The following is an 11825-nucleotide window of genomic DNA, read 5'->3' on the forward strand; positions in this document are numbered from 1 at the left end:
TCTTTCACCACAGCTTTCTCTCACTCTTACTTCCTGTTTCTGTTGTGCCTGTAATTCAAAAGGTCAGCCTTGTCACACTGTGTCACGCTGAATATCCCCAAGAACTACATTAAGGGTACACGTGTCTGAGGAGTGCTCAGCCACTTGCATGTTAATTTCACAAGCAGGCTGTTCCGTTGATCGGATCAACTGGAACCCTCGACGTCGTAAGCGACAGAGTGCCAACAATAACCCTTCCAAGACACAAGATATATATATATATATAGATTAGCTGTGCTTGAGAAGACATGTCAAGTCAAGTGAAATCATAGTTGTGGCCAGTACTGGTGATGCATAAAAGGCACCCGTGCTGGTGACACATAAAAGGCACCTGTGCCAGTGACACATAAAAAAAACACCTCCTACACTTTGTTGAGTGGTTGGCATTAGGATGGGAATCCAGCCATAAAAACCAACACAAAACTGACTGGAGCCTGGTACAGCTCTCTGTCTGGCTTACTAGTTGCAGTCAAGCCATCTAACCCATGCCAGCATGGAAAACAGATGTTAAATGATGATATATTATATATGAGAGGGAGAGAGAGTGAGAGATATGTAGCAGTAGCAGAAGCATGTAGCTTAGTGGTTAAGGTGTTGGACTCATGATCATAAGATTGTGGTTTCGATTCCTGGACCAGGCGATATATTGTGTTCGTGAACAAAACACTTCATTTCATGTTGCTCAAGTCCACTCAGCCGGCAAAAGTGAATAATCCTATGATGGACCAGTGTCCCATCCAAATGGAGAATATATACGCCATGAAACCAGGAAACCAGCCCCCTATGAATTAGTATGACTCGAGAAGGTAACTTTACTTTTTTTTACATGTGGCAGTGGAAAGAACACCAGACCAGCTTGACATCTGATACTAAGGGGCTACCTTAGAACAGGTCACCAAGTTCAAATATCTGGATGCTGGTCATTGAACAATAAAGAGATATAGGCTTTGAAACAGAAGCATCACTCAGGTTAGCAAGATCAGCCTTAGAATTACTCAGTATAATCTAGAAAGGCAGAGCTCTCAACAAGAACATCAAAGCTCCTGAAGACACTAATTTGGCTTGTTGCATTGAATGAATATGGATGATGGACCCTAACAGCAAACAATACTGCTGAACATAAAGCATTTGAAACAACATGCTACCAAAGAGTACTGACCATTGAACAAATGAGTCAGAAATGGGGGAAAAGAAATAGAATATTTAGCAACTGCCAGCAAGGGAAGCTGCAGTATTTTGGGCATATCATCAGGGCCTAGAACCTCAGCATCGACATCCTAGAGGGAAGAGTCAATAGGAAACTAGGAATGGAGAGACTGAGAAGAAGCTGGGTTGAAGATATCAAAGAATGAACTGGAAAACCTTTTGGCTGAGTGCACTAATATGGCTAGAGGCAGGAATCGATGGAGAGAGAGGGTGCATGCCACAATGGTCCACAATCTTTGGTAATGAGGATAGGAGTAGGCAAAGGATACATATGCATGTATATATGTATATATATATGTGTGTGTGTTTGTGTGTACTTTTTTAGGTTATCTAGAACTATATTATGTAATTTGTCCCTTCCTTTGTAATAACAACGCAATGTGATTTGGAGGAGTCTAACTGCTATTTTTAGCTAGTTGAGTAATTATATAGAGTCTTCCTCGAGATTTAAGTACTATTTAAGTATCATGGTTTAAACAAATACCATTTAAGAACTGTGGAGTTCAATATAATCCACTGCATCCTTCCCCTAAAATTTATAACCTTGTGCCTGTATCAAAAATCAGTGTTTATATATTTATAGACAATGTCTTAAAATTTACATTTAAACAAAAATTGTTTTCCTGTTTTTTTTTCCCCTTTGTTGTTTAGCTAACCAAGATAGCTGAAGAAAACAAACGAGAGAAAGAAGAGATGGTAATAAAATATGCCCAAGCTGAACGTAAAGGTTTAGAGATGCAGAAAGGATTTGAACGACTGGAAGCTCGATTGAGAGAAAGTTCAAAAGAGAAAGAAATACTGCAAAGTAGATTAAATAATTTTAAGGCTGAACGACAAAAGTATATTGCTCGTCTGGAAAGCAAGGTATTTAAATTTTTTCAAACCAATACTTTTAGTATATATGTGTATGTGCGTGTAACAGAAAAACCCCCCCCAAAACACTGCAGTATTTACAGTTCTGTATTAAAGAGATGAGGAATTATAGACATTATTTACATTTGACAGATATTTTTTGTCCTCATCTTGTTTGTAGTTAACACAATGTTTTGGCTGATATACCCTCCAGCCTTCATGGGCATATGGTGTAGTGGTTAAGAGTGCGGGCTACTAACTCCAAGATTCTGAGTTCGATTCCAGGCAGTGACCTGAATAATAATAATACTAATAACATCGAAAAATACCTTAGGAATGTGAACCCAGGTTCGAAATTTCCCCAAGACATCTGATGAAGGCTGGAGGGTATATAAGCTGAAACGTTGTGTTAACAACAAACAAGATGTGGATAAATATCCATCAAATGTAAATAATGTACTGCAGTATTTGTTCTGGTTCTTTGCAATCTTTGTTCAAATCCTGCCATAGCCTGCATAGAGTAACCATTATGAAGAATGTGACACATTGCTGTACTTGAGAACAGAATTGAGATCTTAAAATCAAGGTGCCATGTAAAAAGCATTGATGTGGGTGCTGGTGTCACATAAAAAGTACTGGTGCTGGTACCTCATAAAAAGCACTGGTGTTGTGTCACATAAAAAGCACTCATGCTGGTGCCACATAAAAAACACCCAGTATACACTGTAAAATGGTTGGCATTAAGAAGGAAATCCAGCTGTAGAAACCATGCCAGAACAGATAATGGAATCTGGTGTGACCCCTGGCCTTACCAGCTCCTACCAAACATTCCAATACATGCCAGCATGGAGAGCAGATGTTTGATGATGATGACAATGACGATAATGAATTACCCATATATGAATCTCTCTTATTTTCTTCTGTATTTCAGTCTGCAGATTTCATTGTTGTACAGCGTGAAGTTGAAAAACAAAAAGAAGCCTTATCAGCTTGTGAGGGTCGTTTAAAGTGGACACAGAATAAACATGCTGTTGAAGCAGATGCTCACAAAGTAATGTACTCTTCTTCATTAAGTTCTTTCTTTTACAAACAGTTTTATTTATTTCTTCCTTCTTAACCTTTAACGTTCAGATTACTCTGTCAAATGTAATGTTTATTTATTCACATTGTTTTGAATTAATTATGCATTATCTCATATCTTCAAAATTTTGATGATGTGACTGTTTGTTTCTCGAATGGCATTGTAGGGTAGGTGTGAGAGGCCATACCTGGCCAGTTTGACCATAAAACTGGTAAGATATTTGGGCTAGCAATGGTCAGTTTAAATATTAAAGGATTAATTTTATCTCTAGTACATTGAATAGAACTGCAAATTCACACTTGAGTATTAGATTTGATCAGTTTATTTCACAGTTTGCTATATAATCTAAAGATAACCATACTTCTTTGAAGTTTTAAACTTTGTATCAGTTCTTGTCCCCTACTATTATTACTACTATGTGCCATTGAAGAAGGTCCTATGTGGTTCTTATTCTATCTTTTCAAAGAATTGATTCCTCGAGCCACTCCTGTAAAAGGTTTGAACGTCATTTTCCATGCTGGCATGTGCCGGACTGTCAGACTGTCCGGCACATGCCAGCATGGAAAATGTACATTAAACGATGAAGATGATGACACACTAACTTAGTCTGTCTGTTTGTTTTTCTTTCTTTTTTTTTTCTTTTAGCATACTGACAGTTATAAGGAAAGTAATAAAATTGTTATTATTTTTTCCAGGAGACCAAAGCTTCTTTGCAAATTCTAAATACTAAATTAAAAGAATCGAAAGAAGAATGTGAGCAAATTCGTCGAGATTGCCAAGCCATTATCCGGACATACCAGGTTTGTACATTCAATGTCTGTTTAATTATTATTTTCATTGTCAGGCTCAAAGAGGTGGATTGACAGATGAGTTGTTAGAGCCTTGAACAAAATGCTTTATGGATTTCTGACTCTCTATACTCTGAGTTCAAATCACACCAAAGACAACTTTGCTTTTCCTCCTCCTGAGACTGATAAAATAAAGTACCAGTCAAGAATTGGGATTCATTTAATTGACTTACTCCTCCTCCCAAATCCTGGGCCTTATGCCTGTGTCTGAAATTATCATTGTCAGAATGATGATCCCAGTTTAGAATTGGAGACTTGTTGGGTAAAGTTGAAATCACTTTCTGAAAATTTGCCATTTAGTTTTAAACAAATATTTAAATTGCTGCCAAATGACTCTCTTGATCAGTGGTTCTCAACTAGGATCCACGTGGCCATTGGGGGTTCATATAAGGGTTTGTTTTAACAATTTGTTTGTACACTTCGTAATAATATTTAATTATAAACGTATAATACAGGGTGTCCACAAAGTCTGGGTACACAGATATTAACATATACTTTAAGAAATTATTATTTCTTGTATTTAATTGTTTATGTTATGATTTTATTTACTCCATGTACCCAGACTTTGTGGACACCCTGTAGAATTTTTTTAACCTCAAATGGTTAGGAAGATCCATCTGAGTAAAATAAGAATCAAAGAGATCCACAGGTAAAAAAAATGGTTGAGAATCACTGCTCTGGATATATACTGTTACCCCTTCTGCTGTGGAAGATAGATATATCCACTCAAAATTTTGTTAGTCTTAGCTGCAGAAAGTTGTTTTATATACCAATCTATCTTCTGTTGCGGAATGTCATGTTTAAAACTATTTTTTTGTGATATATCAAGTTTATTGAGGCAACAGGACTTACAGAAAATGCCAATTCTATTTTTTTTTTAATGTAGATATTTACCCCTTTAGTATTCAGGTTATTTTGTCAAATGTAATGCTTATATATTCACATCGATTTTAAATTAATCATGCATTGTCTCATAGCTGTGAGATTTCAGTAATGTCATTGTTTATCGAAGCTACAAGATAATGCAGGATAAATTCAAAACAATGTGGATAAATAAGCTTTACATTTGGTAGTATAATCTGAATGCTAAACATTTTCTTATTGGTTAAACACTTTCTTATTGTCAGTATGAAATTTGAAATAAAATCAAATTTAAAAATTTCGAAATTATAACAGTTATTAATTTCATTTTTTCGCTGAAAATATTTCAGCTTACTTGCTATATATTATTTTATCTTTTATTCCTTTCATCATCCACATTCTGTCTCCACTCCAGACCATTTATTAAATGATGTACACTGTATTTCTTCATGACTTCAGTTTCCTTGGAACTCTCATTTCTTGAATACTTAAATTTTAGTTTTATATAAGAAGTACCCTATTACCACTATCAACCACAAATCTAATCACCCATCTTTTAAACTTGAAAGTATCCTTTGTACATTAAAAACCAGGTGAAACAAATAACCCTAAAACGTAATATTGTATAGGATAAAATTACTCGGTGTAAAATTATTCATTCATTCTTTTCAGGTTCATGGTGAAAAATTTATTATTTCAGAAATCCATTTATGTCAGTGATTTCTCTTAAAATATGTAACCTATTCTTACCTTTTTATATTATTTTCTCATTGTAGGAATCTGAAGAGATCAAGTCAAATTCTTTGGATAATCAGTTAAAAGCTAAACAGAATGAACTAAAATGTCATGAGCAAGAAAGAAGTGATCATCAACAGGTTAGAACAATTCCCTTGTGTTTTTGTTTTAATCACGAAATGAAAGATTCTATATATTTTGTGAATCGTCTTTTTCAACATTTTTCCATGAACTCTTCAATTTGGTTAATTCTGCAACTGTGAATATTTAAGGAAAGAATAAACTGTTATAATAATTATTTCACTTCATCGCCGCCGCCGCCTTCTTCTTCTTCTTTAATGTCCATTCTCCATGCTAACATGGTTTGGATGGTTTGACAGGAGCTGGCTGACTTGAGGTCTGCCCAGGCTCCATTTGTCTGTTTTGGCTTGGTTTTTCTGGTTGGATGCTCTTCCTCACGCGAATTACATTACAGTGTGTACACTTTTATATGACACTGGCATGGGTGCTTTTGCATGGCATCGGCACAGGTGCTTTTTTAGGGCACTGGCTTGAGCACTTTTACATAGTGCCAGCATGGGCACTTTTATGTGGCCCCAACACAGGCACTTTTACATGGCGGTGTAAGAAAAGAGAATCATGTGGAGTGGTCTATAACAAAATACAACGCTAATGGTAAAGTTTAAAACATGTAATATTTGCTGAGATGTACAGAATGTGAGCCACTCTATACCCTCAAATTAGCAAATACAGATGATAGGGAAAATATTGTATACAGAGCGCATAAGAGCCATGATCAATACAGAAATAATCTTACTTGCTGTCCAGTTGACACCCACACACTTTCAAAACTAGAGAGTACAAGCCAATGAGGGAAGCTCTACACTGTCACCTGACCTACTAAAAATGGTAGCCTCAAATCCGATCAAACTGTCTTAAAAAGGAAGGATGCTTTAAAAAATGTAACCCTAAATCATCATCATTTTACATCCACATTCCTTGCTGGCTTGGTTTGAGTCCTTATTTGAAGTCACTACTCTCCTAGATAAATTGCAGATGGTGTCTTGCTTGTACATTTCATGGTGGCTTGGTTACTGTGGCTGGACGCACTTCCTATCACCAACCACTTTACGAAGTGTGCTGGGTGTAGTTCTTAATGGCACCAGAATTAGAGAGGTTAATGTACTCAACAAGACTGAAGAGTCCTTTTGACCCTACCTTGTTTCAGTTCATTTGCCAGCCATTTTACAGAGAGTACTGAGTAAATTTTGTTGTGGCACTAACACTAGTGAAGTTGCCTTATACCATATAAGCTACAAAATCCTCACTATCCTATGGTCTGTGTAAAAAAAATACAAGAAGGTCATGGTTGGAATGTCTTTAATCATAAGCCTGCTTAATCAGTGTTGGCCTGGGGATTAAACAACAACACAATATTACACTAAAACATTACAGAACAAGTTTTGATATTGTATGCAACTCTTTAATTCCTTACAAACAACTGCTTCCAAGAAAAGCAACAGTAACAGATTAACATATCTCCTGTTTACATTAGTCTATGTCACAGCTGTACAGAAAATGTGTTTGCATCAGCTGTGTTCATGGTTGTTGTCAAAGTATTGTTGAAGTTGATTTTACTATGTTTGTGTTTGTTGTTGTAGATTCATCAAACAGTACTGAAAGAATTAGAACTCTTGAAAACTCAACACAAAGATTTAATGGAAGAAATGAAAACCAAGAAAGATAAAGTAAGAAAGTATTTATGTCTTAACTTCCAGCAAGTTTCTGTTGTTTTGTTGTTAGTAACAGCAGCAGTGGTATTGGTGAATGTGGTAGCATTAGTTGTGGTGTTGATGGTTCAGTTATTGATTTGAAGTATTTTCCTATGCCCTTCTATATTTTGAGTTCAAATCCCACCAAGGTAACTTAACCTCTTTCACCCTTTCTAGATCAATGGAGGCAGTGACAGGTGATCTAGACCCTTTGGCAATATACCGTGCTTGTGTTGACCTGTCAAGCCGAGTGAGACCATAGTTGTGGCCAATGCCAGTGTCAGGTCAATGGCACCTGTGCTGATGACACGAAAATAGCACCCACTACACTCTCAGACTGGTTGGCATTAGGAAGGGCATCCAGCCATAGAAACCTTGCCAAATCAAACTGGAGCCTGGTACAGCCCTCCAGCTTACTAGTTTTCAGACTGTCCAAACCATGCCAGCATGGAAAATGGACATTAAATGATGATGGTGATGATTGATGAAGAATTGGTGTTGATTCAATTAAATATAACCCTCTCCTACAAATTTATGGTCTAAAGCAGTGGTTCTCAACCAGGGTTCATATGGCCCTAGGGGGTCCATATAAGATTTTGTTGTTAAAACTTACGTGCAATATTTTGATTTTAATGTTTTTTATACAATTCCTAATAATATTTAATTATAAAAACACAGTAAGATTTATATATAGTGAATGGTTATGAAGTCCAGTAGAGTAAAATAGGAATCAAAGGGGTCAATAAGCAAAAAATGGTTGTTAACCACTTGTCTAAAGGGTATAGGCTGAGGCAGAGTTTCATAATTAAGAAGATGACTTCAAAACCATATAGTCCCAAGTTTGACCTCACTGATCAGTTCCATGGAAAATGTGTTTTGTGTGTGTGAAGTCTATCTCCAGCTTACTAGACTTATAGACAACATTCCACTTAAATATTGTGAAAATGAACACAACCATACTAAAAAAAAAATTAGAAAAATATGGAAGTGAACAAGAATATTTTACAGTAAAGCACACACCATCGAAGAAGAAAAAAGGACACTTCTGTTAATAATGGCACTTGTGTGAACAATTCTAGTGACATGCTTGTGTCCATAAACATGTCATTAATTCATCCTTGGAATTCCTGTAAATATATATCATAAGGAATTTTAGAGAACAATATTGTATTAATGTATGTCATAATGTTACTTCATGTTGCTGTAAATATAAACCTGCAATGTTTTCCAACACTGTATATTTAAATAATAAGGTAAAATGTGTTTACCTAATACAAAAGAACATTGGAATAGTGTATGATTACCATATGATATAAAAGAACATTGGAACAGAGTATGTTTTGATCTGTTTACTATTGACCAAAATTGAATCCAATGTAAATTGTATTAATTGTTCATACTCTCTACTTATGATTCTCTCTCTCTTCATTTGTTCCTTATTCTTTGTCACTATTACACTGTTCAAAGAGAAATGGAGTGAGAAAGAGAAGAATCTACAGAGACAGGAGGAAGAAAATCAAAAGTCTGACATCACACAAATGTACTGTCACAATCATCGCCATTATTCTCTTCCCTCTCTATGCCTTTGACTTTATGTGTGTCTCATTCTACCTGTGTGTGTGTCACACACACACACACACACACACACACACACACACACACACACACACAATTCCAGAGACTGAGAGAAAAAGAAAAGTTGTCACTGTTGTTCCATTTTAACTTTCTGTCTTTCTTCTAAGGGAGATTTGGCTGCTGTTTCTCTAAAGAAATGTTTACAAAATCTTCCCTGCGAATTGGCAAATAATAATATATATATGGTTTTGTGAGTGTTTATTTTATACTTTGTGAATACAAGATAAACATACACAACTGACAGTTCATATCATTGCTATTATGCAAAAGTGTCATAAGTTCAAAACATTGCTTTTTCAGAAAATGAAAATGAGTTTGCAGCATATTAGGAGGTCAGGGTACTTGATTCCACGCAAAAAATCTGAGTCTTTTTTTCCTTAGTGAAAATCATGTGGGTGAAAGGATCAAAATTTACCCATATATATATACATATATATATATATATATACAATACCATGTGATTGGGAAGCAAATTTCTTACCATACAGTCATGCCTGCACCTATGCATTATTAGTTTGTTTTTTTTATTTCAAATTTCTTTAGTTTCTATATTAGCTTGATTTTTCTATCGTGTTATTTTCTAATTTTCATCTTTGGTTGTATATGCAGTATTTTATCTATTTCATTTCTATCTGAGTATTTATTTACTTAAAAAAAAAAATCCAGTTTTCAAGGAAGCCAGAGTTTGGTCTGCTAGGTAAAGCAAAAAACAAATTAAGATAAAAACAAAAGTGGTAGGAAAACAGAACAGTACAAAATCAATATATTTAAATTGTGAAGAAAATGAAAAAATATTGACATTGTGGACTCTTTGTCCTTCATCAAGATAAAGAAAAAAATAGTTGAAAAATATGTGCAAATGCAACCACAGATAATATATACTCACATTTTTATCTCTTTTCTTCTCCCTATCTATCTTGACAAAGGATAAATTGACTGAAATGTCATCAGTTTTTTTTAGGGGAGGGAATAGACAGTAAAATCAGCCCCAGTACATCATTGATCTAGAGGGGTAAAAAACAGATTTCAAGGCCAGCAGGTTTTGAATTTAGAACATAAATAAATGTAACTAAATTAAACAAGTTATTTTTATTTTTTATTTTAATTTTAATTTTATTTATTTATTTATTTTATGCAATTTATGCAGAGCCACACTTTTCATGGAAGTATTAGCTGATTTAGTCAATGTAAATACTTGCCTTGTAACCCTTGTCATTTCTGAAAGAATGTAGAGCAATGATTCACAACCATTTTTTAACTATGGACCCTTTTGATTCCTATTTTACTTTACTGGATCCTAATAAACATTCGATTTTTAAAAAAGTCCCGTTATATTTTTATCATTGAATATTATTAGGAATTGTATTGAAAAAAAATTATTAAAATATTTTGTGTAATGCAGAAGTATAACCAATTTATTGCTCATAAATTTTAACAACAAAATCTTATGTCAAGCCCCAAGGCTAAGTGGACCCTGGTTGAGAACCACTGATGTAGAGGGTCATAAGTCCTCATACTGCAATGTATTTTCTTTGCCATTCTGTCAATTCTGCTATGCATTGCCTTTTTAATAATAGTAAAATGGCTGTTTGAAAATATTGGATGTTAAGATGACTTTCCTGATCCTGCAACACAGCAGGAACCCTAAGAAAAGTGGTAGATAGCTAAAGTTTGATATCAAACTGTAGGATGTCCTTGATATCTAGCAATCCAATATCAGCAGGACAACAATAAAATGTTGAGTGAATCAAAGAAATAGTAATGATGATGATAATGGTTTTTAACAGAGACAAAAGACCAGAATTTAGGAAGGAGGATATCAGTTATGTTCCTAGTTGAATTGCTTCAACAAACCTTGGAAGGACAAAAAGCTAAGTTGAGCTCAGAGCATAAAAGGAGGTATCTAAATACCACAAGGCATATTGTCTAGAGTTCTATTGGTTCTACCAATCTGTCACCATTCTTTTAATTATAATAATAATAATAGTTTCAAATTTTGGCACAACCTGAGCCAAAGCAAAATAATAATAATAATCCTTGCTGCAAAGGCACAAGAGCTGAAATTTTGTGGGAGGATGTTAGTTGATTACATTGACCCCAGTACTTGCCTGGTACTTCATTTTTATCAACCCTGATTGTAGTAGTAGAATGGGGGCATGTGCTGTAACAGCATGTTGCTGCAACTACCATTTGTTGGTGATTCCCTACTCCTGGCAGATGACACCTTTGCACTCAGGTGACAACCTTCCAACCTATTTACCTCTGCAATTTATTCGTATAAAAGTACAGTGAATGGTTTTGATACCAATTCTCATGTCAAGAAATCATTTGGGGACTTTGTGATCTGAAACCTTGTAGAATAAGCAATACCTTGCTTGGAAAACAGGCAAGGGTTAGTGTCAGGAAGGGGATCCAGTTGTAAAACAATGCCCCAAATAACTTTTGTCCAACCCATACAAGCATAAATCGAATGAAAAATATGTATATGTATGTATGTATGTGTGTATATAAATATATATATATATATATGTAACGGTTATAGGATTGCACGATGAAGATCATTTTTTATAAGAAAATATTTATTTATGCCGTTACATTCTAGGTTGCCATACCTCGACGGGTAGGCCAGTGTAATAGTATATAAAACATGCAAGGTTGAGAATGTAGGCCTGTATCTGTATGTTCCTTCTTTTATAGCAGTAATTGTATAGAGGGAGAGATGGTAGGGTTATAATGTTGGCGCCGTTGTCTGACAGTAAAGTTATTTCTCCCTCTGCCAAGTTGTAGCTGATCAGC

General features: G+C 35.1%; 1 protein-coding gene across 1 annotated transcript in view; it reads left to right on the forward strand.

The window, feature by feature from the left end:
* Positions 1-11825, forward strand: part of LOC106878020 (coiled-coil domain-containing protein 186) — a 146152-nt gene that overhangs the window by 87155 nt on the left and 47172 nt on the right. The window contains exons 4-8 of the mRNA XM_052973031.1: positions 1897-2109; positions 3029-3148; positions 3874-3978; positions 5664-5762; positions 7284-7370. Coding sequence (XP_052828991.1) covers positions 1897-2109; positions 3029-3148; positions 3874-3978; positions 5664-5762; positions 7284-7370 — 624 coding nt within the window. The remainder of the gene's footprint in view (positions 1-1896; positions 2110-3028; positions 3149-3873; positions 3979-5663; positions 5763-7283; positions 7371-11825) is intronic.

Source organism: Octopus bimaculoides, chromosome 14 (genome assembly GCF_001194135.2).
Source record: "Octopus bimaculoides isolate UCB-OBI-ISO-001 chromosome 14, ASM119413v2, whole genome shotgun sequence".
Classification (NCBI taxonomy): domain Eukaryota; kingdom Metazoa; phylum Mollusca; class Cephalopoda; order Octopoda; family Octopodidae; genus Octopus; species Octopus bimaculoides.